At 30.8% G+C, this 23,726-nt stretch overlaps 1 protein-coding gene across 1 annotated transcript; it reads left to right on the top strand.

Annotated features, from left to right (window-relative positions):
* Window positions 1-707: 707 nt before the first annotated feature.
* Window positions 708-2,290, top strand: LOC130939412 (MADS-box transcription factor 4-like). The gene is made up of 2 exons (XM_057867519.1): window positions 708-1,305; window positions 1,926-2,290. Exons 1-2 carry the CDS (start codon window positions 708-710, stop codon window positions 2,288-2,290), a joined length of 963 nt encoding a protein of 320 aa, XP_057723502.1.
* Window positions 2,291-23,726: the final 21,436 nt, after the last annotated feature.

The raw sequence follows: 23,726 nt of genomic DNA, 5'->3' as shown, positions 1-23,726 counted from the left end.
ATTTTAAATGTAAGACAGAGAAAATACGAGACACTAAATCTAAAGATATATTTCTCACATTCATTTAAATGGATTTCCTAATTGTATTATTTCGGTCTTGTAAAGAAACTTCACTTTCTCTTATGTTCTTAGCAAAATAAAAATATAAAAAAATAACGAATTAAATATACTCCTCTTTTAGAGCGGATTCTTTCAAAAATTTTTTTTAATTATTTAGTAAAATATCATTTAATTTTTACCATTTAATATTTTTTCTCACAAATTTTTTCTTGATTCTACTTAAAAAGTGTAAGATGACAAATTACACTTTATTAAACAATTAAAAACAAATTGAGAAAATCTATTTTTCTTTTTTTTTCTCTATATATAAGAGAAAGATTGAAGATATAGAAATGTTAATATATTTTTTAAAAGAATATTTCTCACTTAAATTATGTATTATAGACTTTTTAATCCCTGATTTTATCACCATATATTGGTATCTGATATCTGTGTGGTAGTTCTTATTAGAAAGTCAAAGATCAAACGATAATAAATTATCTGAGAGAAACAAATAATGCAAAAAGTAAAATAGAAATTAAATATCCTAAATATTTATTAGTCTATATAAACATAATGAAACACATTAGCCTTCATCATTACACAATATATACTTTATACTATTCACATCACATACACTAAATTACTACTAATCTCTTGTTTTGAAAATGGAGAATGGTGGTGAAATGATCAAGAAAACTAAAGGGAGACAAAAGAGAGAGATAAAGAGGATCGAGAATAAGAAAAACTGTCAAATCGCTTTTACAAAGAGAAAAGACGGTTTACTGAAAAAGGCAAATGAAATAAAATCTTTATGTGATGCTGGTGTTGATTTGATCATATATTCTTCAAGTGGAAAAGCCTATTACTATGGCGATTCTTCTTTAAAGACAATAAAAATGGCTCTCTCAAACGAACAACAACCTCAAAATAGTAATCAGCTCTTTGGTTACATCATGGAGGAAATGTCTAGGAAGGACATGCATAATCTGGTTAAAAAGAACGATTCACTTGTGGATCGATTAAATGCTGAGAAAGAACGAGCTGAAACTCTTTCTAACATTTTAAAGACAATTAAAACTGACAACAGCACCACCAACTGGTGGGATACAATTGGTCAAAGTTGTGAAAAAAATAAAGAATTCGAAAAAATTCTTGTAACTCTCCAGCAGACTTTGAAAAATCAAATTTCACTCAAAATTGTTGCAAATCAGGCTACAATTACGACTGCAGCTGAGAGTGTGATATCTACATTTTATCACAATGGTAAGCTTTCTTTGTCTTTCTTAATTAATGTTATATTAACTTTGGATATTTTGAATGATTTGATTTTGGTTTCAACTATCATTTAAAAAAAAACTGGAAATAAATACTTGCATCGTATACGAGATCTCATGAATTTTGCTCAAAATTTAAATTTTAGAGTGATAACAAGAATTTTTTTCCCAAAATCTCCATATACCATTTTATCCAAAAAAAATTTTTAGCTATGAAATAATAGATAGGGATCATATAGTAGAGATCTCTTATATTTTTTATTAAAATTTTAACTTTTAGAATTATAATAATTTTTTATTTTTTGTATAGATAAAGGACATAATCGAGTGTCATACACTAAAGAGATCTATATAAATCCTTTAAAACCTTAAATTGTTAGTTAAAACATCAAAATTTTATTTTTCTATTAAAAAAATTTATATTTATAGATTCTACAATTAAGCAAAATCCATTGTTAAATAAAGGTACAAGAATAAATAAATTTGTATATTATTTAACAAATTTGATAAATTTTATTATTAAACAAAGTTAATCTTGTTGGCCAATTTTATCTTAATAATAAATGTTAAAATTTTCAATATGACTTATTTTAATTGTTTTTCAAATAGATCAAACCATAATTCAAGTTAATCCTGGAGTTATTGGACCATACCGTGCTCATGGAAGTATGAGTACTTTTTCCAACATAACCTTTGCTACCGTTGTCAACCCTTTTGACGCTACGAGAGGATTTGGTAACCAGAATGTCCCTGTTTGGTATCCATCATACCAACACCAACAAGGATATAATGATCTATTTTTCTATGATGCAAGTAACAGGAATGGTGTTGGGAGAAGCAGTGGCGGCGACGACACTAAAAATTATCTTTACCATTCAAATTATAACTATAACAACAACGGTGGAGGCTTTTTTGGTTTTCCATACCATAATAATCCATTTAACAATGGTTATGGATGCGAAAGATTCTTCTAATGGAATTTTTGGTGATAATAAAAATATAAATGCATTGATCTGTTATAAATTTATATGACTATGTTCTAAATAAAGTTAACATCAATATGATGTTTTTTATATTATTTGTATTGATCATGGGTTTATGTTACTAGCCTATTGGTTCAATTCAATTCACTGTTTGTTTTTCAATTGTTGAACCTTGAAAAAATAGATATATATTATAGTTCGCTATTATAAATATTATCCTAAATTAGATATGTTAAGTTGTATCTTTTTTATATATATCTTCTTACAATATCTTTTATTTTAGTAGGTTAAAAACTAATCTCTTGAGAGATTTAAATTTCTGACACTTGTACTACTAGAAAAATTATTTTTTGCAGTAATTTATTTTATTTTTAGCGGCAATAAAATAGTCGTTGATATTTTTATCGGCAATTAAACATTAACTGTCTTATATTCTGTCGCTAAAATATTTTAACAATAATTATATAATTGTCAAAAAAGACCATTTTAATAGCCATAAAAAACATATAATTGTCATTATAACATATAGTAATAACGACAAATTTATAATTGTCACAAAAATATAAATTAAATAAATTATATAGTGGTATTATGTAATTTTCACTAAAAATTTATCAGTAAAAATATTTTTTTTGTAGCGATTGATTAAATCCAAACCAATGAACCAACCACTTGTAAACAAGAGTTGTGTGTCCTATTATATATTATACGTATGTGATAAAGAGATTGTTCCTACATTAGAAATCATGCACTATAATAAAATCTTAACTTTGTTTCATTAAATGGGTCAACTAATTACAGTGGGTAGAGTTAATCATCATCATCATCATCATCATCATTGTCGTTGTCGTTGTTCAACCACACAGTATCAAAAAGTAAAATGTTAGAATAAAAAGAATATAAGATATAGGATTTAGGTTTAGAATTTCGGGTTTATGATTTAATTTTTAGTGTTTAGAGTTTAGAATTTAAGATTTGTTATTTTTATTCAAATTGTATTTTTTTAATTTAAATATTTCAATTGTTAAGTTTTAGGATTTAATATTTATATTTTAGAATTTAGGGTTTGTTATTTTTGTTTAAAGAGTAAAGTATTGATTTAGTCGCTAATGTTTGTGTTAAGTCTTAATTTTGTCTTTATGTTTGAAACGTTCTATTTTTTTATCTCAACTGTTTTATTTCGTCCTCTTTTAATCCTATGGTCAAAATTAAAATTGTTCCTTTAAAAATATCCTTTCTTTCATTATGATTTTTTTCTAAATAACAACAAAATTATAATTGTTCATAGTAGTTATTATAGTGATCTATGAGTAAAAATGACAGAACTATAAGAAAAAAAAGAGATAAAAATAGAGGTGAAAAGGGTATTTTTGGAAGAAAAAATTTTAATTTTGACTAAAAGACTAAAATAAGACAAAATAAAATATTTGAGAATAAAAATAGAACGTTAGGGATAAAATTCGGTCTTAACCCATACATTAGAAAGTAAAATAGTAATTTACTCTTGTTTGAATTATATTTTGTTTTAAATTTAAATACATTTATTTTTAAAGAGATTGGTTTTGTATTTTAAATGTAAGAGAGAGAAAATACGAGACACTAAATCTAAAGACGTATTTCTTACATTTTTTTAAATGGATTTTAAATTTTGTTGATTCAATAAAGATTGAATTTTATTGCTTACCTAATTGTATTGTTTCGATCTTGCAAAGAAATCTCACTTTCTCTTATGTTCTTGGCAAAATAAAAAATAAAAAAATAACTAATTAAATATACTTCTCTTTTAGAGTGGATTCTCTCAAATTTTTTTATAATTGTTTAGTAAAATATCATTTAATTTTTACTATTTAATATTTTTTTCACATATTTTTTCTTGATCCAAGATGACAAATTACACTTTATTAAACAATTAAAACAAAAAAAGTTAAGAGAATCCATTTTTCATTTTTTTCTCTATGTAAGAGAAAGATTAAAAATATAGAAATGTTAATATATTTTCGAAAAGAATATTTCTCACTTATATTTTGTATTATAGAATTTTTAACCTCTGGTTTTATTATCATATATTAGTATTTGATATCTGTGTGCATAGTTCTTATGAGAAAGTCAAAGATCAAACGATAATAAATTATCTGAGAGAAACAAATAATGCAAAAAGTAAAATAAAAATTAAATATCCTAAATATTTATTAGTTTATATGAACATAATGAAACACATTAGTCTTCATCATTACACAATATATACTCTATACTACTCACATCACATACACTAAGTTACTACTAATCTCTTGTTTTGAAAATGGAGAATGGTGGTGAAATGATCAAGAAAACTAAAGGGAGACAAAAGAGAGAGATAAAGAGGATTGAGAATAAGAAAAATTGTCAAATCTCTTTTACAAAGAGAAAAGACGGCTTACTGAAAATGACATAAAATCTTTATGTGATGCTGGTGTTGATTTGATCATATATTCTTCAAGTGAAAAAGCCTATTACTATGGTGATTCTTCGTTAAAGACAATAAAAATGGCTCTCTCAAACGAACAACAACCTCAAGGTAGTAATCAATTCCTTGGTTATATCATGGAGGAAATGTCTAGGATGGACATGCAAAATCTCGTTAAAAAGAACGAGTTGAAACTCTTTCTAAATCTTTAAAGACAATTAAAAATGATAACAGCACCACCAATTAGTGGGATATGATTGGTCAAAGTTGTAAAAAAATAAAGAGATGGAAAAAATTCTTGTAGTTCTCTAGCAGACTTTGAAAAATAAAATTTCAGTCAAGATTGTTGCAAATCAGGCTGCAGTTACGACTACAGCTGAGAGTGTGGCACCTACATTTTATCACGGTAGTAAGCTTTCTTTGTCTTTCTTAATTAATGTTATATTAACTTTGGATATTTTGAATGATTTGATTTTGGTTTCATCTATCATTTTTAAAAAAAATTGGAAATAGATCCTTGTATCGTATACGTAAAGATCTCATGATTTTTGCTCAAAATTTAAATTTTAGAGTGATAACAAGAAATTTTTTTTCCAAAATCTCCATATACCAGAGGATTTGGTAACTAGAATGCCCCTGTTTTGTATCCATCATATGAACACCAACAAGGATATAATGATCTATTTCTCTATGATGCAAGTAATAGGAATGGTATTGGGAGAAGCAGCGTCGGTGGCCATACTTGAAATTATCTTTACCATTCAAATTTTAACCATAATAATGGTAGAGGCTTTTTTGGTTTTCCATACCATAATAATCCATTTAACAATAGTTATGGCCGCAGAGGATTCTTCTAATGGATTTTTTTTGTCCATAATAACAATATAAATGCATTGATCTGTTATAAATTTATATGACTATGATCTAAATAATGTTAATATCAAATGTGATGATTTTGTATATTATTTGTATTGATCATGAGTTTATGTTACTAGCCTGTTGGTTCAATTCAATTTAATGTTTGTTTTCAATTGTTGAACCTTGAAAAATAGATATATATAATGGTTTGCTATTATAAATATTGTCCTAAATTAGATATGTTAAGTTGTATCTTTTATATATATATATATATATATATATATATATATATATATATATATATATATATATATTCTTACAATATCTTTTATTTTAGTAGGTTAAAAACTAATCTCTTGAAAAATTTAAATTCCCGATACTTGTACTACTAGAAAATTATTTTTTTGCAGTAATTTATTTTATATTTAACAACAATAAAATAGCTGTTAATATATTTATCGGCAATCAGATATTAACCGTCTTATATTCTATCACTAAAAAGTTTTAACAATAATTATATAATTATCAGTAAAGACCATTTTAATAGCCGTAAAAAGCTTATAATTGTCATTATAACATATAGTAATAACAAAAAATTTATAATTGCCACAAAAACATAATTTAAATAAAATATATAGTGGTATTATTTAATTGCCACTAAAAATTTATCAGTAAAAATTATTTTTATTATAGTTATTGAGTTAAAAAATTAACTAAATTAATTAATGATGACAAATATTATTTTATTGGGCTAATTAACCAATTAGTGTTGATTATTTCTGATTAAATGTTGCAGGCCAAAATTTCTTGTTGCAGCAGCCTAGTAAGATAGATAAGAAAACAAAGGCTAGTGGGCTACAAAGCAGTAACAGCCCAGAGGAATCAAAGTAACAAAATCAGATAGGCCAAAGAAATCAAAACGGGTCAAATGAATTATAACCGACCTAAGCCCGAATTCATCTCTCAAGCCAATCCCTCCAATTTGCCTCCAGCAAAGCAACGTTCACTTTTTCCTCTTCGGTCAGAACTCAGAGAAAGAGAGAGAAAGCTTAGTCTCTAAGCTGTTCACCAAAGAAGAAAGAAAGAGAAGGATTAAACAAGAAACGCAGAGGTCTAATAACCCAAATGAAACCAAATCAGGCTAAGGCAGAAGTTAAAGGTAACTTATTTCCTCTTGCATGCATCGTGCTTTCTGTAACATCCTATCATACAGGGTCTTATGCTTAAGTCATAAAACAAAGTTGGCAAGGTATTACGACCTCTAAAAATTAAAATTTAGTAATTGTAGTAGTGTGAAAAAAAGGGATAAAACAACATCGTAACTCGAAAGCGCAACACTCCGAATGGTAACATAACGTAACGAATAAAGGATAAGCTAACGTAATAATATATATATATACAATAGGGTGCCAAAAACACAAATATCAAAACTCAAGATCCGGTTGCGAAGATAACCGGTCCGAGCATAAAAGTATATACATATATATAAAGTAAGGAACCCAAAGGAAACCCCAAAGGGCGAAAATACAGAAAACCTATTTTCCAAAACAACCTCTAAGAGGAGTCAAAACAGTATGTATTATTTAGTGGAGATAAAAGTATCTAAGCAAAAATATAAAACCAAAAATAAAGTCCCGAGAACTAAGGATCTCCACTAATCCAGAAGTCTCCAGCATGCTTCAGCGAGAAGCCTCACGTCCTGCATCTGAAAACCACAAAATTCGCATGAGTGAGAACCGGAGGTTCTCAGTATGGTAACAGTGCCCACATATCTAACATGTAATGTCCTGGGAAAGCCGAATGCAATCCTAGAACTTCTAACAGATAATTCAAAGCTTATAAACAGGCTAAACCATAAATGGCAACTGACTAAAGATCTTCAGTCTAACTAATACTTCCCTTTCCAAATCCTTCAGACCTCTCAACTGCCAACAGTAATATAATATGGCAAACACAATTATATCAGACAAGGAGATATACAAATAGGAAGAATATGTGGCATTTAGACAATTAGCGAGTAATATGCAGTCAATTAGGCAATTCCAAACAAGTCACATAATATGCATATGATGTATGCCTGTCCTAATGGCTGATGAGTCTCATCTGTCGGTTATAAAGCCAACCTGACAAGTTCTGGTATCTAACCATTGGACTGTCCCTCTGTCGTGCATCCCCAACTCGAGTTATACTCAACATAATTCATAATTCATATCCAACACCCTCAGTGGTGTATATTCATAGGGGCGAGCTCATCCGAAACTTTTACAGTGTCCGGCCACACTTATGACATAAGGTCAGCAGAGTATCGAGTCTCCACTTGGAGCATGTGGTGGCTAGCCACTGCTTTCACTCAAGGAAACTCGTATCTCAGATAGTGGAAGTGCAACATTCACATTTCATTCAATACGCATATATGCAATCATACTCAATCATAATTCATTAATGGCTCCGCCGTAATTCGGCAATAACTCACCCATCTGACTCATAATTCAATTCATAACCAGCCAATTATTAACAAATACAGCGCTTCGACTCATGGCACACAAAGCACTTCCACCGCCATACTCCGTATCTCATACAATCATCTTTGATCATCATTGATCATTAATCCTCCCCTTTCTTCATTCACAAGTTACCACATTCCCTAGTTCCTTTTTCATTCCTAGGCATCTCATAAGGATTTATGACATATGGGGTGAGATCGGAGGCTTATGAGTATGAAATTTGGCTTTGAAAACTCAAAAATCAACCTTGGGGTGAAAACTGGGTCACGCGTGCGTGTGGAAAGCCAAAAATACAATGACGCGTATGCGTCACCCATGCGCACGTGTAAATGAGAGAAAAGCCAAACGACACGTACGCGTCAGCCACACGTACGCGTGGGTGCATTTTGTGCCCCACGCACAAAGTCAGCACAATTCTCGCACAACTCTCGGGAATTTGGCTGAGCAATTAGTTCAGCCCATCAACGCGTACGCGTGGGTGTGCGTGCTACCAAAAATTTTACTAAGTTAAAAGCTGCAGAATTCACAGTTTCAAACCCCAATCTTCTGACGGGCATAACTTATCCATTTCAAATTATTTTTCACTTGTTCTTCGAATGTCATAAACATCCCGGATCCAATTTCATTTCTAAATAAGTTTGGAACAAATCGGGGATCCAGAGTCCAAGTTATGCTTCGTCAAAGTATGCCTAAAAATCACATTTTCATATAAAACCACAAAGTACCATTTTCAAAACAAATCAATTTCAACCTTTTCAAAACCAACCAAAACATACCAAAATCAACCTCAAGCCTCCTCAACTCATACATTAACAATTTTTCATCAAATTCACAAACCACCATCCACCATTTTAACCAATCTCAACCAAATAACTCAATTTCAAACACAATATCATGTCATATATATACATCCTCAACTCAATTTCCAACCAACCAACCCCAACAACCACCAATTCGTACAATCAATATAATCCTCACCATCAATATAGTTTCACCCACAATTCAATCTCAACCAATCATTAAGCATATATCAAAACATGCATATCCCTCATGCATCATACCATCAAAACATCAATATTCACAATCACATATATGACCACACAATTTATTTCAACCATTCAACAACACCAACAATTTAAATCCTATCTTAGGGCTTCTAGCCTAAGTTTTCACACCACATTACATTTTAGATATAGGAAACTGAGACCATACCTTAGCCGATTTCCCCGCTCAACTGGAGCACTTCCAAATCACTTTTTCCACAAGCTCTCAAGGCTTCAACACCTCCAAGAACAGATTTTTAACACACCAAATTCCTTTTCTAAGCTTTCCAAAATCTCAATCAAGCTACAATATTCACATACACACTACTTAAACCACAATTATCACATCCAAACACAACAACTCAATACCCAAGCATCATAAACCAACAAATGCCACTAGGATTGAGAATCTTACCACACCCAAGGATCAAGGAAACAAGATTAATCTTCTCCTTCAAGTTAGTTGGACCCTATAACATCAAAGAGCCCAAAATGTCAACACTTTTCTCCATAAAATTTGAATTTAGGGACTGAGAAACTGAAACAAAATCGTGGCTTACCTCAAGAATAAAATAGTGAGTTTTGTAGGGCTCGTTGTGGTGAACACGTGGCTGCAAATGGTGCGGTAATCGGAGCTCCGGATAAAAAGTTATGGTGATTTGAAGATCAAAGTGAGAGTTAGAACTTTGGAAGAGTGTTCTTCCCCCTCCCTTACTCTATTTCAGCGTGTTTGAGGGTTTAGAGAGGAAAAAGAGTGCTGAAATAAGGGTTTTAGATTTAGTTTGGTTAGGGCAATGGCCCAATATGGGTCTGGTTGGTCTGGTTTGGCCCGTTCGGTCCAATCTTGGACCGATTTCTATAAAATTACTATCAAAATTCTTGTTTCAATCTCCTCTATCATATTAAACCATAAAAATTATATTTTTGGCTTTCTAGAATAAATTCAAATTTATGGGTTAATTAGTCATTAATTAACCGGGTTTTACACTTTCTTTTCCTCTTTCCCAACTCTCTGCCACTCCAATTTGGGATACATGGGAAAGATGATCACTGATCAATACTGTTCTGAATCTATGGTCAAATATGTGTCTTGAGGACCAAGTAATATTTCAATGACTCAGATCTGGTTTACCATTGAAAGACTATTTCTCTTTGCTTTCCTAAATATGATGACAAATTATACTTTATTAAACAATTAAAAGAAAAAAGTTGATAGAATCCATTTTCCTTTTTTTCTCTATATAAGAGAAAGATTGAAGATATAGAAATGTTAATATATTTTCGAAAAGAATAATTCTCACTTAAATTTTGTATTATAGACTTTTTAACCCCTGGTTTTATCATCATATATTAGTATATGATATTTGTATGCGTATTTCTTATTAGAAAGTTAAAGATCAAATGATAATAAATTATCTGCAAGAAACAAATAATGCAGAAAGTAAAAAAAAAATTAAATATCCTAAATATTTATTAGTCTATATGAACATAATGAAACACATTAGTCTTCATCATTACACAATATATACTCTATACTATTCACATCACATACACTAAGTTACTACTAATCTCTTGTTTTGAAAATGAAGAATGGTGGTGAAATGATCAAGAAAACTAAAGGGAGACAAAAGAGAGAGATAAAGAGGATTGAGAATAAGAAAAATTGTCAAATTGCTTTTACAAAGAGAAAAGACGGCTTACTAAAAAAGACAAATGAAATAAAATCTTTATGCGATGCTGGTGTTGATTTGATCATATATTCTTCAAGTGGAAAAACCTATTACTGTGGCGATTCTTTGTTAAAGACAATAAAAATGGCTCTCTCAAACGAACAACCACCTCAAGGTAGTAATTAGTTCCATGGTTACATTGTGGAGAAAATGTTTAGGATGGACATGCAGAATCTCGTTAAAAAGAATGATTGACTCATGAATCGATTAAATGCTGAGAAAGAATGAGCTGAAACTCTATCTAACGTTTTAAAGACAATTAAAAATGACAACAGCACCACCAATTGGTGGGATTCAATTGATCAAAGTTGTGAAAAAAATAAAGAGATGAAAAAAATTCTTGTAGTTCTCCAGCAGACATTGAAAAATCAATTTTCACTTAAGATTGTTGTAAATCAGGTTGCAGTTACGACTGCAGCTGAGAGTGTGGCGCCTACATTTTATCTTGGTGGTAAGTTTTCTTTGTCTTTCTTAATTAATGTTATATTAACTTTGGATATTTTGAATGATTTGATTTTGGTTTTAACTATCATTTTGAAAAAAAAAAACTAGAAATAGATACTTGCATCGTATACATAATGATCTCATGATTTTTGCTCAAAATTTAAATTTTGGAGTGATAGCAAGAAATATTTTTTTTTCCAAAATTTTCATATACCAGTTTACACAAAAATTTCTTTTAGCTATGAAATAATAGGTATGAATCATATCGTAGAAATCTCTTATATTTTTTTATTAAAATTTTAACTTTTAGAGTTATAGTAATTTTTTATTTTTTATAAAGATAAAGGACATAATCGAGTGTCATACACTAAAGATATCAATATAAATCCTTTAAAACCTAAATTATTAGTTAAAATATCAAAATTTTATCTTTTTATTAAAAAAAATCTGCATTTGTAGATCTACAATTAAGCAAAATCCATTGTTAAATAAAGGTTCAAGAACAAATAAACTTGTATATTATTTAAGAAATTTGATAAATTTTATTATTAAACAAAGTTAATCTTGTTGGCCACTTTTATCTTAATAATAAATATTTAATTTTTTAATATGACTGGTTTTAATTGTTTTTTAAATAGACCAAACCATGGTTCAAGTTAATCCTGGAGTTATTGGACCATACCGTACTTATGGAAGTATGAGTACTTTTTGCAACATAGCCTTTGCTACCGGTGTCAACCGTTTTGACGTTACGAGAGGATTTAGTAACCAGAATGTCTCCTGTTTGGTATCCATCATACCAACACCAACAAGGATATAATGATCTATTTCTCTATGATGTAAGTAACAGGAATGGTGTTGGGAGAAGCAGCGGCAACGATGACACTGGAAATTATCTTTATCATTCAAATTCTAACCATAACAATGGTGGAGGCTTTTTTGGTTTTCCATACCACAATAATCCATTTAACAATGGTTATGGTTGCGGAGGATTCTTCTAATGGAATTTTTTGGTGATAATAACAATATAAATGCATTGATCTGTAATAAATTTATATGACTATGTTTTAAATAAAGTTATTATCAAATGTGATGATTTTTTATATTATTTATATTGATCATGGGTTTATGTTACTAGTCTATTGGTTCAATTCAATTCAATGTTTGGTTTTCAATTGTTGAGCCTTGGAAAAATAGATATATATTATGGTTTGTTATTATAAATATTGTCCTAAATTAGATTTGTTAAGTTGTATCTTATATATATATATATATATATATTAGAATATCTTTTATTTTAGTAGGTTAAAAACTAATCTCTTGGGAGATTTAAATTTCTGACACTTATACTACAAAAAATTTATTTTTTGTGGTAATTTATTTTATTTTTAGCGACAATAAAATTGCCATTAATATATTTATTGGCAATTAGACACTAACCGTCTTATATTTTGTCGCTAAAAAGTTTTTAACAATAATTATATAATTGCCAATAAAGACCATTTTAATAGCCGTAAAAAGCTTATAATTGTTATTATAACATATAGTAATAACGATAAATTTATAATTGCCGCAGAAATATAAATTAAATAAAATATATAGTGGTATTATGTAATTGCCATTAAAAATTTATCAGTAAAAATAATTTTTATTGTAGTGATTGATTAAATCCAAACGAATGAACCAACCACTCGTAAACAAGAGTTTTGTCCTACTATATATTATATGTATGTGATAAAGAGATTGTTCCTACATAAGAAATTATGCACTATATGAAGCCTTACCTTTGTGTCATTAAAATGGGTCAACTAATTACAGTGGGTAGAGTTAATAATTAGAAATCATATTATCAATATTACTATGATGATGATGATGATGATGATGATGATGATGATGATGATGATGATTATTATTATTATTATTATTATTATTATTATTATTATTATTATTATTATTATTATTATTGTCGTTGTTGTTCAACCATATAGTATTAAAAAGTAAAATATTAGAATAAAAAGAATATAGGATATAGGATTTAGGTTAGATTTTTGGGTTTATAATTTAATTTTTAGTGTTTAGAGTTTAGAATTTAAGATTTGTTATTTTTATTCAAATTGTGTTTTTTATAATTTAAATATTTTGATTGTTAAGTTTTAGGATTTAATATTTATATTTTGAAATTTAGGGTTTGTTATTTTTGTTTAAACAGTAAAGTATTGATTTAGTTGCTAACGTTTGTGCTAAGTTTTAATTTTGTCTTTATGTTTGAAACGTTCTATTTTTTATCTCAATTGTTTTATTTCGTCCTCTTTTAATCCTTTGGTCAAAATTAAAACTTTTCCTTTCAAAAATATCCTTTCTGTAACACCCTAACTATCAAAATATCACGCTTCTAGCTGCGCTACTTTGATAGCTCGGGTATTACGACAACTCTTAAAATATTTAATACTAAAATATAAGCCTGTTTAAAACTTAAACCGAACTTTATCAAAACATACATCCATACTTACAAAGAATACATATATATATACATATTATTAATTTACAAGCATTACATAATTAAACTCCTAACCCTCTTATAAAAACTTCTAAAGGTAAAGGCGTACTACCACTACCTCGCCTACGACCGCGTGCACGAGGCGCCATCTGGTTCCTATACATACCAAACAAGTGATATCAAGTTGATTAGTCTCAATATCGCAAGTCTAGTACTTCAAGTCCCAAATGCATGCTCATGAACGTTTATGCCACATATATCAGTTAGATATCCTAATAGCACATAGACACATACACAGAGAATGCACAGAAGCATAGTCAGTCCGTCCCTCAGGCTCTGTAGAAACGAACTGCTCTGATACCATAATGTAACATCCTACCACACAGAACTTTACGCTTAAGCCGTAAAATAGAGATGTTGTGGTATTACAACCTTTAAACTAAAATATATATACATAATAATATTGAAAAGGATACAATATACGAGGAGCCTTGAAAAGCAGATAAAGCAAAAATCACAAAATAAAAAGTACAATGCTCAGAAAACAAGATTACTTGCGTGCGAAGAAACTAAAGATCGTAAGCATAACTAAACAGAAAAGAGGAATAGAGGGTCAAAAATCTAAAACAGCAAGCTCCTAACTCAGCATGCGAAGCTATGGCTAGTCGGAGAATATATATACATACATACATATATACATAACCCAAAGTCTAAAGTACATACATAAACCCTAGTTCTCCTTAATCCTCTAAGAGGTACAAAATAAAGTAAGTTGTCGGAGAGTTAAATACATAAGTTTATAAACAAACTGTGCACCAAAATAAAATCCCAGAAACCACTTTGCTGTAGAACTCCAGACGCCTAACGAAGTGCCTCTTGATCTGCATTTGAAAAACAACAACATAGTATGGGATGAGAACCGGAGGTTCTCAGCATGTTAAAGGTGCCACGCACATACGATATAAGGTTATGGAAATGTCAGAGGCAATCCTAGAATGCCGACACTCAGATTATAAAGCTTAAAGAACTAAACAGCAACCATAAAAAGGGGGTGGTTTTCTAAGATTTCAGCTTAACCAAACCTTAAACTAGATTAAATTCCCTAACTTCTCCACCTTTCCTCCAATCCTCCAACACTAGTGATCCACACAGATAAACAAGCAACCAATGCAAACACAAGTAATTTACAAGTAATACAGATAACACATATGCAAATAGCATGTTATAAGAACGTAAGCAATCCCAATTAATGCACAAACAAACAATTCAAATAATATGCACATGATGTATGCTTGTTCTATGGCTGATGAGTCTCATCTGTCGGTTATCAAGCCAACCCGACAAGTCCGGCTGCTAAACCCTGGACTGTCCCCCGTCGCGCATCTCCAAGAGTCTATGCATAGCTTTTTCATATCAAATTGCTCAATGGGGGTACCATTCCTGGGAATTTATACATGTCCGGTCACCCTTACGATGTAGTGTCAACAGAGTATCGAGTCTCAACTTAGAACACATGGTGGCAAGCCACGGTACTTTACCCAGGGAAACTTGTATCTCAGATAATTAAGTGCATAAGCCAATAATCATTCATATTCATTTATAAACATAGCATATTCACATCATTAAGTCATAGCACCATATATGCACTCCAAGTATTCACCTTTTCATCCATAATTCATCAATTTTAAACCTTTCTTCAACCCCAAGTTACCTCTATTTCCTAACTCCATCTTATTACTAGACTTACTACTATGATTTAGGGCTTGAAGAATGAAAATAGAGATTTAAAAGTTTGAAATTTGGCTTAAAAACACATAATCCTGTTTTGCTGAAACAGGGGGTTATGTGTACACGTGGGCCATGCGTACGCGAGAATACCAACCCGAAAGAGTTGGTTGCGTCGCGTGCAGGTGGTCGCGTACGCAACTCCTTAAAAATCATTGTTCACGTACACAAACACACTGCTCGTGTACACAAGCTGCCAAACTCGAAGAGTTTGGTTGCATCGCGTGCAGTGATCGCATACGCAAACTGTGCAGATCAGCAAAAATGCTGAATGCTGCAGAATTCTTAGTTTTGCTCTCCGAATTTTTGATGTGCATAACTTTTTCGTTTTAAAATATTTTTCATCCATTCTTCAAACGGTGTAAACTTCACGGACTCAATTTTCATATAAAATAAGTTTGAAACCATTTGGGAGTCTGGAAGCTGAGTTATGGCTTACCGAAGTTTGGCCAAAAATCAATTTTACATAAAAACCTTCAAACCTCAATTTTCGTTAAAACCAAACTGAAAACCAAACTTATATACCAACATTCAACTCACTAATATATCAAAGCATACCAACAGTGCACTAAATTGTTCACGTCAACCTAATTTACTCATTTTATATCAACAACATTAACATATATCCACTTACTCAATATATATCTTCATATCTTCCTATCATTCACCTCCAACTCACCAATTAACATACTACTACCAATATAAACAACAATCATCCAACACATATTCAATTCACATCATAATCATCATCAAGGGTGCTAAGCATTGAACATTTTCATGCATTCCAACCTATCCTATGGTCATCTAGCCTAAGATTTTATAGAACATTATATATTAAATATGCGAAACCTAAACCATACCTTAGCCGATTTCCACGTATTACCCAAGGCAACACATAAGGAAAGCTCACAAGCCTTCCTCACCACAAATCAGCTTCCAATGCCCACATATCAAACTCCAATATATATATACCTAAATTCACATTACCACACATACATATATCCAAGACTTAATACCCAATACACAAATTCAAGGAATTGACTAGGGTTAATGATTCTTACCATACCCACGGACCAAACGAACCAAGCCCAGCAAGCCCCGCAAGCTAAATCGAACCTAAAATACCAAAATCAACGAAATCTCAACATGTATACTCAAGATTTTTGAAAATCAAAGGGTAAAGAAACTGGAGTGAGAATAGGGATTACCTATAAAATTATTCCAATAGATTCATAGAGCTCGACATGGTGGTCATGTGGCCGCAAACGGTGCAACGATCGAAGCTTGGAGTGAGGAGATTTAAAGGTTTGAAATCAAAGCAAGGGTTTGTGAATTTGTTATGTTCTTCCTCCCTCTTGTGTTGAGTTTCAGCGTGGCTTGCTGAATGGAGGAAGAATAATTAATGCTTCTTTAAGTGTGTGGGCTAACTGGGTTGGGCCTTGGGCCCATCTTGGACCCGGTTCGACCGGTTCGGCCCGTTTAGCCCAATCTTGAGCCAAATTTTTTGAAATTAGTGTCAAAATTCTTGTTTTAATTAGCTCTATCTTATTTTATTATAAAATTTACAATTCTAGTTTTTTTTTATTAAAATATAATTTATTGGTTAATTATTCGCTAATTTTACGGGATTTACAACAAGAGCATCTTCAATTGGGGGGATACGATTGATCAAAGTTGTGAAAAAAAATAAGGAGATAGAAGAAATTCTTTTGATTCTTCAGGAGCCTTTAAAAAATCAAACTTCACTCAAGATTGTTGTAAATTAGGCTAAAGTTACGACAGCAGCTTAGAGTGTGGCTTCTACATTTTGTCATGATGGTAAGCTCTCTTTATCTTTCTTAATTAATGTTGTATTAGCTTTGGATATTTTGAATAATTTGATATTTTGGTGTCAACTATCATTTTAAAGAAAATAACTGGAGATACATGCATCATATACATAAAGATCTCATATTTTTTGCTCAAATTTTAAATTTTGGACAATGATAACATGAATTATTTTTTTCCCAAAATCTTCGTATACCATTTTACACAAAAATTTCTTTTACATATGAAATAATAGATATGGATCATATGGTAGAGATATCTTATAATTTTTTTATTAAAATTTTAACTTTTAGAGTCATCATAGTTTTTATTTCTTTGTAACAAATAAAGGACATAATCGTGTGTCTTGCACTAAAAAGATCTATATTAATTCTTTAAAACCTTAAATTGTTAGTTAAAATATAAAAAAGTTATCTTTCTATAAAAAAAACTACATTGTAAATTCTACAATTAAGCAAAATCCATTATTAAATAAAGGTACAAGAATAAATTTCGGAGTTATTGGACCATACCTTACTCATGAAAGTATGAGTACTCTTTTCAACATAGCCTTTACTACCGGTGTCAAACCTTTTGATGTTACTAGGAAATTTGGTGACCAGAATGCCCCTATTTGGTATCCATCATACCAACACCAACAAGGATCTAATGGTCTATTTCTCTATCATATATGTAACTGAAATGGTTTTGGGGGAAACAGCAGTTGCTGCAACGACGCAAGAAATCATCATTATCATTCAAATTCTAACCAAAACAATAGTAGATGCTTTTTTGCATTTCCATGCTACAATAATCCATTTAACAATGTTTATGGCCATGGAGGGTTTTTCTAAAGGAATTTTTTGGCGATAATAACAATTTAATGCATTGATCTTGTATAAATTTACATGACTATGTTCTAAATAAAGTTAATATCCATGTCTAATAAATTTTTATATTATTTGTATTGATCATGGGTTTATGCTACCGGCGTATTGATTCAATTTAATTCAATGTATGTTTTCCAATTGTTGAACCTTGGAAAAATATAGATATATTATGGTTTGCTATTATAAATATTGTCCTAAATTAGTATATGATATCTGTGTGTGTAGTTCTTATTAGAAAGTAAAAGATCAAACGATAACAAATTATCTAAAATAAATAAATAATAGAAAAAGTAAACATAAATTAAATATCCTAAATATTTATTAGTCTATATAAACCTAATGAAATACATTAGTCTTCATTATTACACAATACTCTATACTACTCACATTATATACACTAAGCTACTAGTAATCTCTTGTTTTGAAAATGGAGAATGGTGGTGAAATGATCAAGAAAATTAAAGGGAGACAAAAGACAAAGATAAAGTGGATTGAGAATAAAAACGTTGTCAAATCATTTTTATAAAGGGAAAAATGGAATCATGGAAATGGCAAATAAAATGAAATCTTTATGCGATACCGTTATTGATTTGATAATATGTTCTTCTAGTGGAAAAGCCTATTACTATGATGATTTTTATTAAAGACGATAAAAAATAACTCTCTCAAACGAACAACAACCTCAAGGTAGTAATTAGTTCCTAGATTACATCATGGATGGAATGTCTAAGATGGACATGCAGAATCTCATTAAAAAGAATGATTCACTTGTGGATCGATTAAATGCTGAAAAAGAATGAGGCGGAACTCTTTTTATAATTTTAAAGACAATTAAAAATAACGATAACATCACCAAATGGGGGAATACGATTGGTCAAAGTTGTGAAAATAATAGAGATAGAAGAAATTCTTTTAGTTCTTCATGAGACTTTGAAAAATAAACTTCACTCAAATTGTTGCAAATTAGGCTAAAGTTACGACTGCAGCTTAGAGTGTGGCTTCTACATCGTATCATGGTGGTATGCTCTCTTTATCTTTCTTAATTAATATTATATTAGCATGGTATATTTTGAATCATTTGATATTTGGGAGTCAAATATCATTTTGAAAAAAATAACTGGAGGTACATGCATCGTATACGTAAAGATCTCATGTTTTTCGCTCAAATTTTAAATTTTAGACAGTGATAACATGAATTATTTTTTTTTCAAAAATATCCATATACCATTTTACACAAAAATTTCATTTAGATATGAAATAATAGATATGGATCATATGGTAGAGATATCTTATAATTTTTTTATTAAAATTTTAATTGTTAGAGTTATAATATGTTTTTTATTTCTTTGTAACAAATAAAGGAGATAATCGCGTGTCTTACACTAAAGAGATCTATATTAATTCTTTAAAACCTTAAATTGTTAGTCAAAATATAAAAAATTTATCTTTCTCCAAAAAAGAAACTACATTTGTAAATGCTACAGTTAAGCAAAATCCATTGTTAAATAAAGGTACAAGAATAAATTTCGGAGTTATTGGATCGTACCATACTCATGGAAGTATGAGTACTTATTCCAACATAGCCTTTACTACCGGTGTAAACCATTTTGACGTTACTAGAGCATTTGGTGACCAGAATGCCCTTATTTGGTATCCATCATACCAATGCCAACAAGGATATGTGGTCTATTTCTCTACCATGTAAGTAACTGGAATGGTTTCGGGGGAAACAGCTGCTGCTGCGACGGCGCAGGAAATCATCCTTATCATTCAAATTCTAACCAAAACAATGGTGGATACTTTTTTGGATTTCTATGCCACAATAATCCATTTAACAATGTTTATGGCCACGAAGGATTTTTTCTAAAGGAATTTTCTGGCGATAATAACAATTTAAATGTATTAATCTGTTATAAATTTACATGACTATATTCTAAATAAAGTTAATATCCATGTCTAATAAATTTTTATATTGTTTGTATCGATCATGGGTTTATGTTACCGGCCTATTAATTCAATTTAATTCAATGTTTGTTTTCCAATTGTTGAACCTTGGAAAAATATAGATATATTATGGTTTGCTATTTTAAATGTTGTCCTAAATTAGTATATGATATCTATGTATGTAGTTTTTATTAGAAAGTCAAAGATCAAACGATAACAAATTATCTAAAAGAAACAAATAATTGAAAAAGTAAACATAAATTAAATATCCTAAATATTTATTAGTCTACACAAACATAATGAAATACATTAGTCTTTATCATTACACAATACTCTATATTATTCACATCACATACACTAAGCTACAACTAATCTCTTGTTTTTAAAATGGAGAATGGTGGGAAAATGATCAAGAAAATTAAAGGGAGCCAAAAGACAGAAATAAAGTGGATTGAGAATAAAAACATTGTCAAGTCATTTTTATAAAGATAAAAATGGAATCTTGGAAAAGGCAAATAAAATGAAATCTTTATGTGATGCCATTGTTGATTTAATAATATATTCTTCAAGTGGAAAAGGCTATTACTATGGTGATTTTTTATTAAAGAAAATAAAAATAGTTTTCTCAAACGAACAACAACCTCAAGGTAGTATTCATTTTCTTGGATTACAACACATGGAGGGAATGTCTAAGATGGACATGCAGAATCTCATTAAAAAGAATGATTCACTTGGGATCGATTTAATGCTGAAAAAGAACGTGCCAAAACTCCTTTTAGAGTTTTAAAGACAATTTAAAATGACAACAACATCACCAATTAGAGGGATACGATTGGTCAAAGTTGTGAAAAAAATAAAGAGATAGAAAAAATTCCCTTAGTCCTTCAGCAGACTTTGAAGAATCAAATTTCACTCAAGATTGTTGCAAATCAGGCTACAGTTATAACTGTAGCTTAGAGTGTGGCTTCTACATCTTGTCATAGTGGTAAGCTCTCTTTATCTTTCTTAATTAATGTTGTATTTGCTTTGGATATTTTGAATGATTTGATATTTTGGTGTCAACTATCATTTTGAAAAAATTAACTGGAGATATATGCATCATTTACATAAAAATCTCATGTTTTTTGCTCAAATTTTAAATTTTGGACAGTGATAACACAAATTATTTTTTTCCTAAATCTCCATATATCATTTTAGACAAAAAATTCTTTTAGATATGAGATAATAGATATAGATCATATGGTAGAGATATCTTATAATTTTTTTCATTAAAATTTTAACTGTTAGAGTTATAATAATTTTTTTATTTTTTGTAACAAATAAAGGAGATAATCGCGTGTCTTACACTAAAGAGATCTATATTAATTCTTTAAAACCATAAATTGTTAGTTAAAATATGAAAATTTTATCTTTCTACAAAAAAAACCACATTTGTAGATTCAACAATTAATCAAAATCCATTGTTAAATAAAGGTACAAGAATAAATTTCGGAGTTATTGTGTAACAGCACAGACCACCCACTACCACGATATTGTCCGCTTTGTCACACAAGGTCTCGTGGTTTTGCCTTTGATGATAGGGATGATATCCGAATTCCCCCACACTCACTCGTCAAAACGCATCATGCTAGGGAGAGGTATCGACACCCTTATAAGGCATGCTTCGTTCCCCTCCCCAACCGATGTGGCACCTTACAATCCACCCCCCTAAGGGAGCCCAGCGCCCTCGCTAGCACTTCCATCTGGGCTTCGACTCTGATACCATTTGTAACAGCCCAAACCACCCCCTAACACAATATTGTTCGCTTTGACACACAAAGTCTCATGATTTTGCCTTTGACGATAGGGATGATAGCTGAAGCCCTCTACACTCACTCGTCAAAATGCGTCATGCTAGGGAGACGTATCCACATCCTTATAAGGCATGCTACGTTTCCCTTCCCAATTGATGTGGGACCTTACATATTGGATCATACCCTACTCATGGAAGTATGAGTACTTTTTCCGATATGCCTTTACTACCTGTGTCGACCCTTTTGATGTAACTAGAGAATTTGGTGACAAGAATGCTCCTATTTGGTATCCATCATACCAACACCAACAAGGATATGATGGTCTATTTCTCTACCATGTAAGTAACTGGAATTGTTTCGGGGGAAACAGCAGCTGCTGCGACAGCGCAGGAAATCATCATTATCATTCAAATTCAAACCAAAACATTGGTGGATGCTTTTTTTATTTCCATGCCATAATAATCCATTTAACAATGTTTATGGTCACGGAGGGTCTTTCTAAAGGAATTTTCTGGCCATAATAACAATTTAAATGCATTGATTTGCCATAAATTTACATGACTATGTTCTAAATAAAGTTAACATCCATGTCTAAAAAATTTTATATTATTTGTATTGATCATGGGTGTATGATACCGGACTATTGATTCAATTTAATTCAATGTTTGTTTTCCAATTGTTGAACCTTGGAAAAATATAGATATATTATGGTTTGCTATTATAAATATTGTCCTAAACAAGAATATGATATGTGTGTGTAGTTCTTATTAGAAAGTCAAAGATCAAACGATAACAAATTATCTGAAAGAAACAAATAATACAAAAAGTAAATGGTGCACGGAATTGTGATCATCAACAATGGCTCCAATAGTTTGGTAGCTCTCACACGTGAATTACACTTAGTCACAACTCCGCACAACTAACCAGCAAGTGCACTGGGTCGTCCAAGTAATACCTTACGTGAGTAAGGATCGATCCCACGGAGATTGTTGGTATGAAGCAATCTATGGTTATCTTGTAGATCTCAGTCAGGCTGATTCAAATGTGATTGGATTAGATAATTAAAAGATAAATAAAATAGGATAGAAATACTTATATAAATTAATGGTGGGAATTTCAGATAAGCGCATGGAGATGCTTGTCCTTGTTGAATCTCTGCTTTCCTACTGCTTTCATCCAATCCTTCTTACTCCTTTCCATGGCAAGCTGTATGTAGGGCATCACCGTTGTCAATGGCTACATCCCATCCTCTCAGGGAAAATAGTCCAAATGCTCTGTCACAGCACGGCTAATCATCTGTCGGTTCTCAATCAGGTTGGAATAGAATCCCGTGATTCTTTTGCGTCTGTCACTAACGCCCAGCCTTCAGGAGTTTGAAGCTCGTCACAGTCATTCAATCCCGGAATCCTACTCGGAATACCACAGACAAGGTTAGACTTTCCGGATTCCCATGAATGCCGCCATCAATTCTAGCTTATACCACGAAGATTCTGATTAAGGAATCCAAGAGATATGCGCCCGGTCTAAGGTAGAACGGAAGTGGTTGTCAGTCACGCGCGTTCATAGGTGAGAATGATGATGAGTGTCACGGATCATCACATTCATCAAGTTGAAGTGCAACGAATATCTTAGAACAGGAATAAATTGAATTGAATAGAAAATAGTAGTAATTGCATTGAAACTTGAGGTA

This window comes from Arachis stenosperma, chromosome 7 (genome assembly GCF_014773155.1).
Source record: "Arachis stenosperma cultivar V10309 chromosome 7, arast.V10309.gnm1.PFL2, whole genome shotgun sequence".
In the NCBI taxonomy this organism is placed as follows: domain Eukaryota; kingdom Viridiplantae; phylum Streptophyta; class Magnoliopsida; order Fabales; family Fabaceae; genus Arachis; species Arachis stenosperma.
This window is presented reverse-complemented; position numbering and strand designations above follow the sequence as displayed.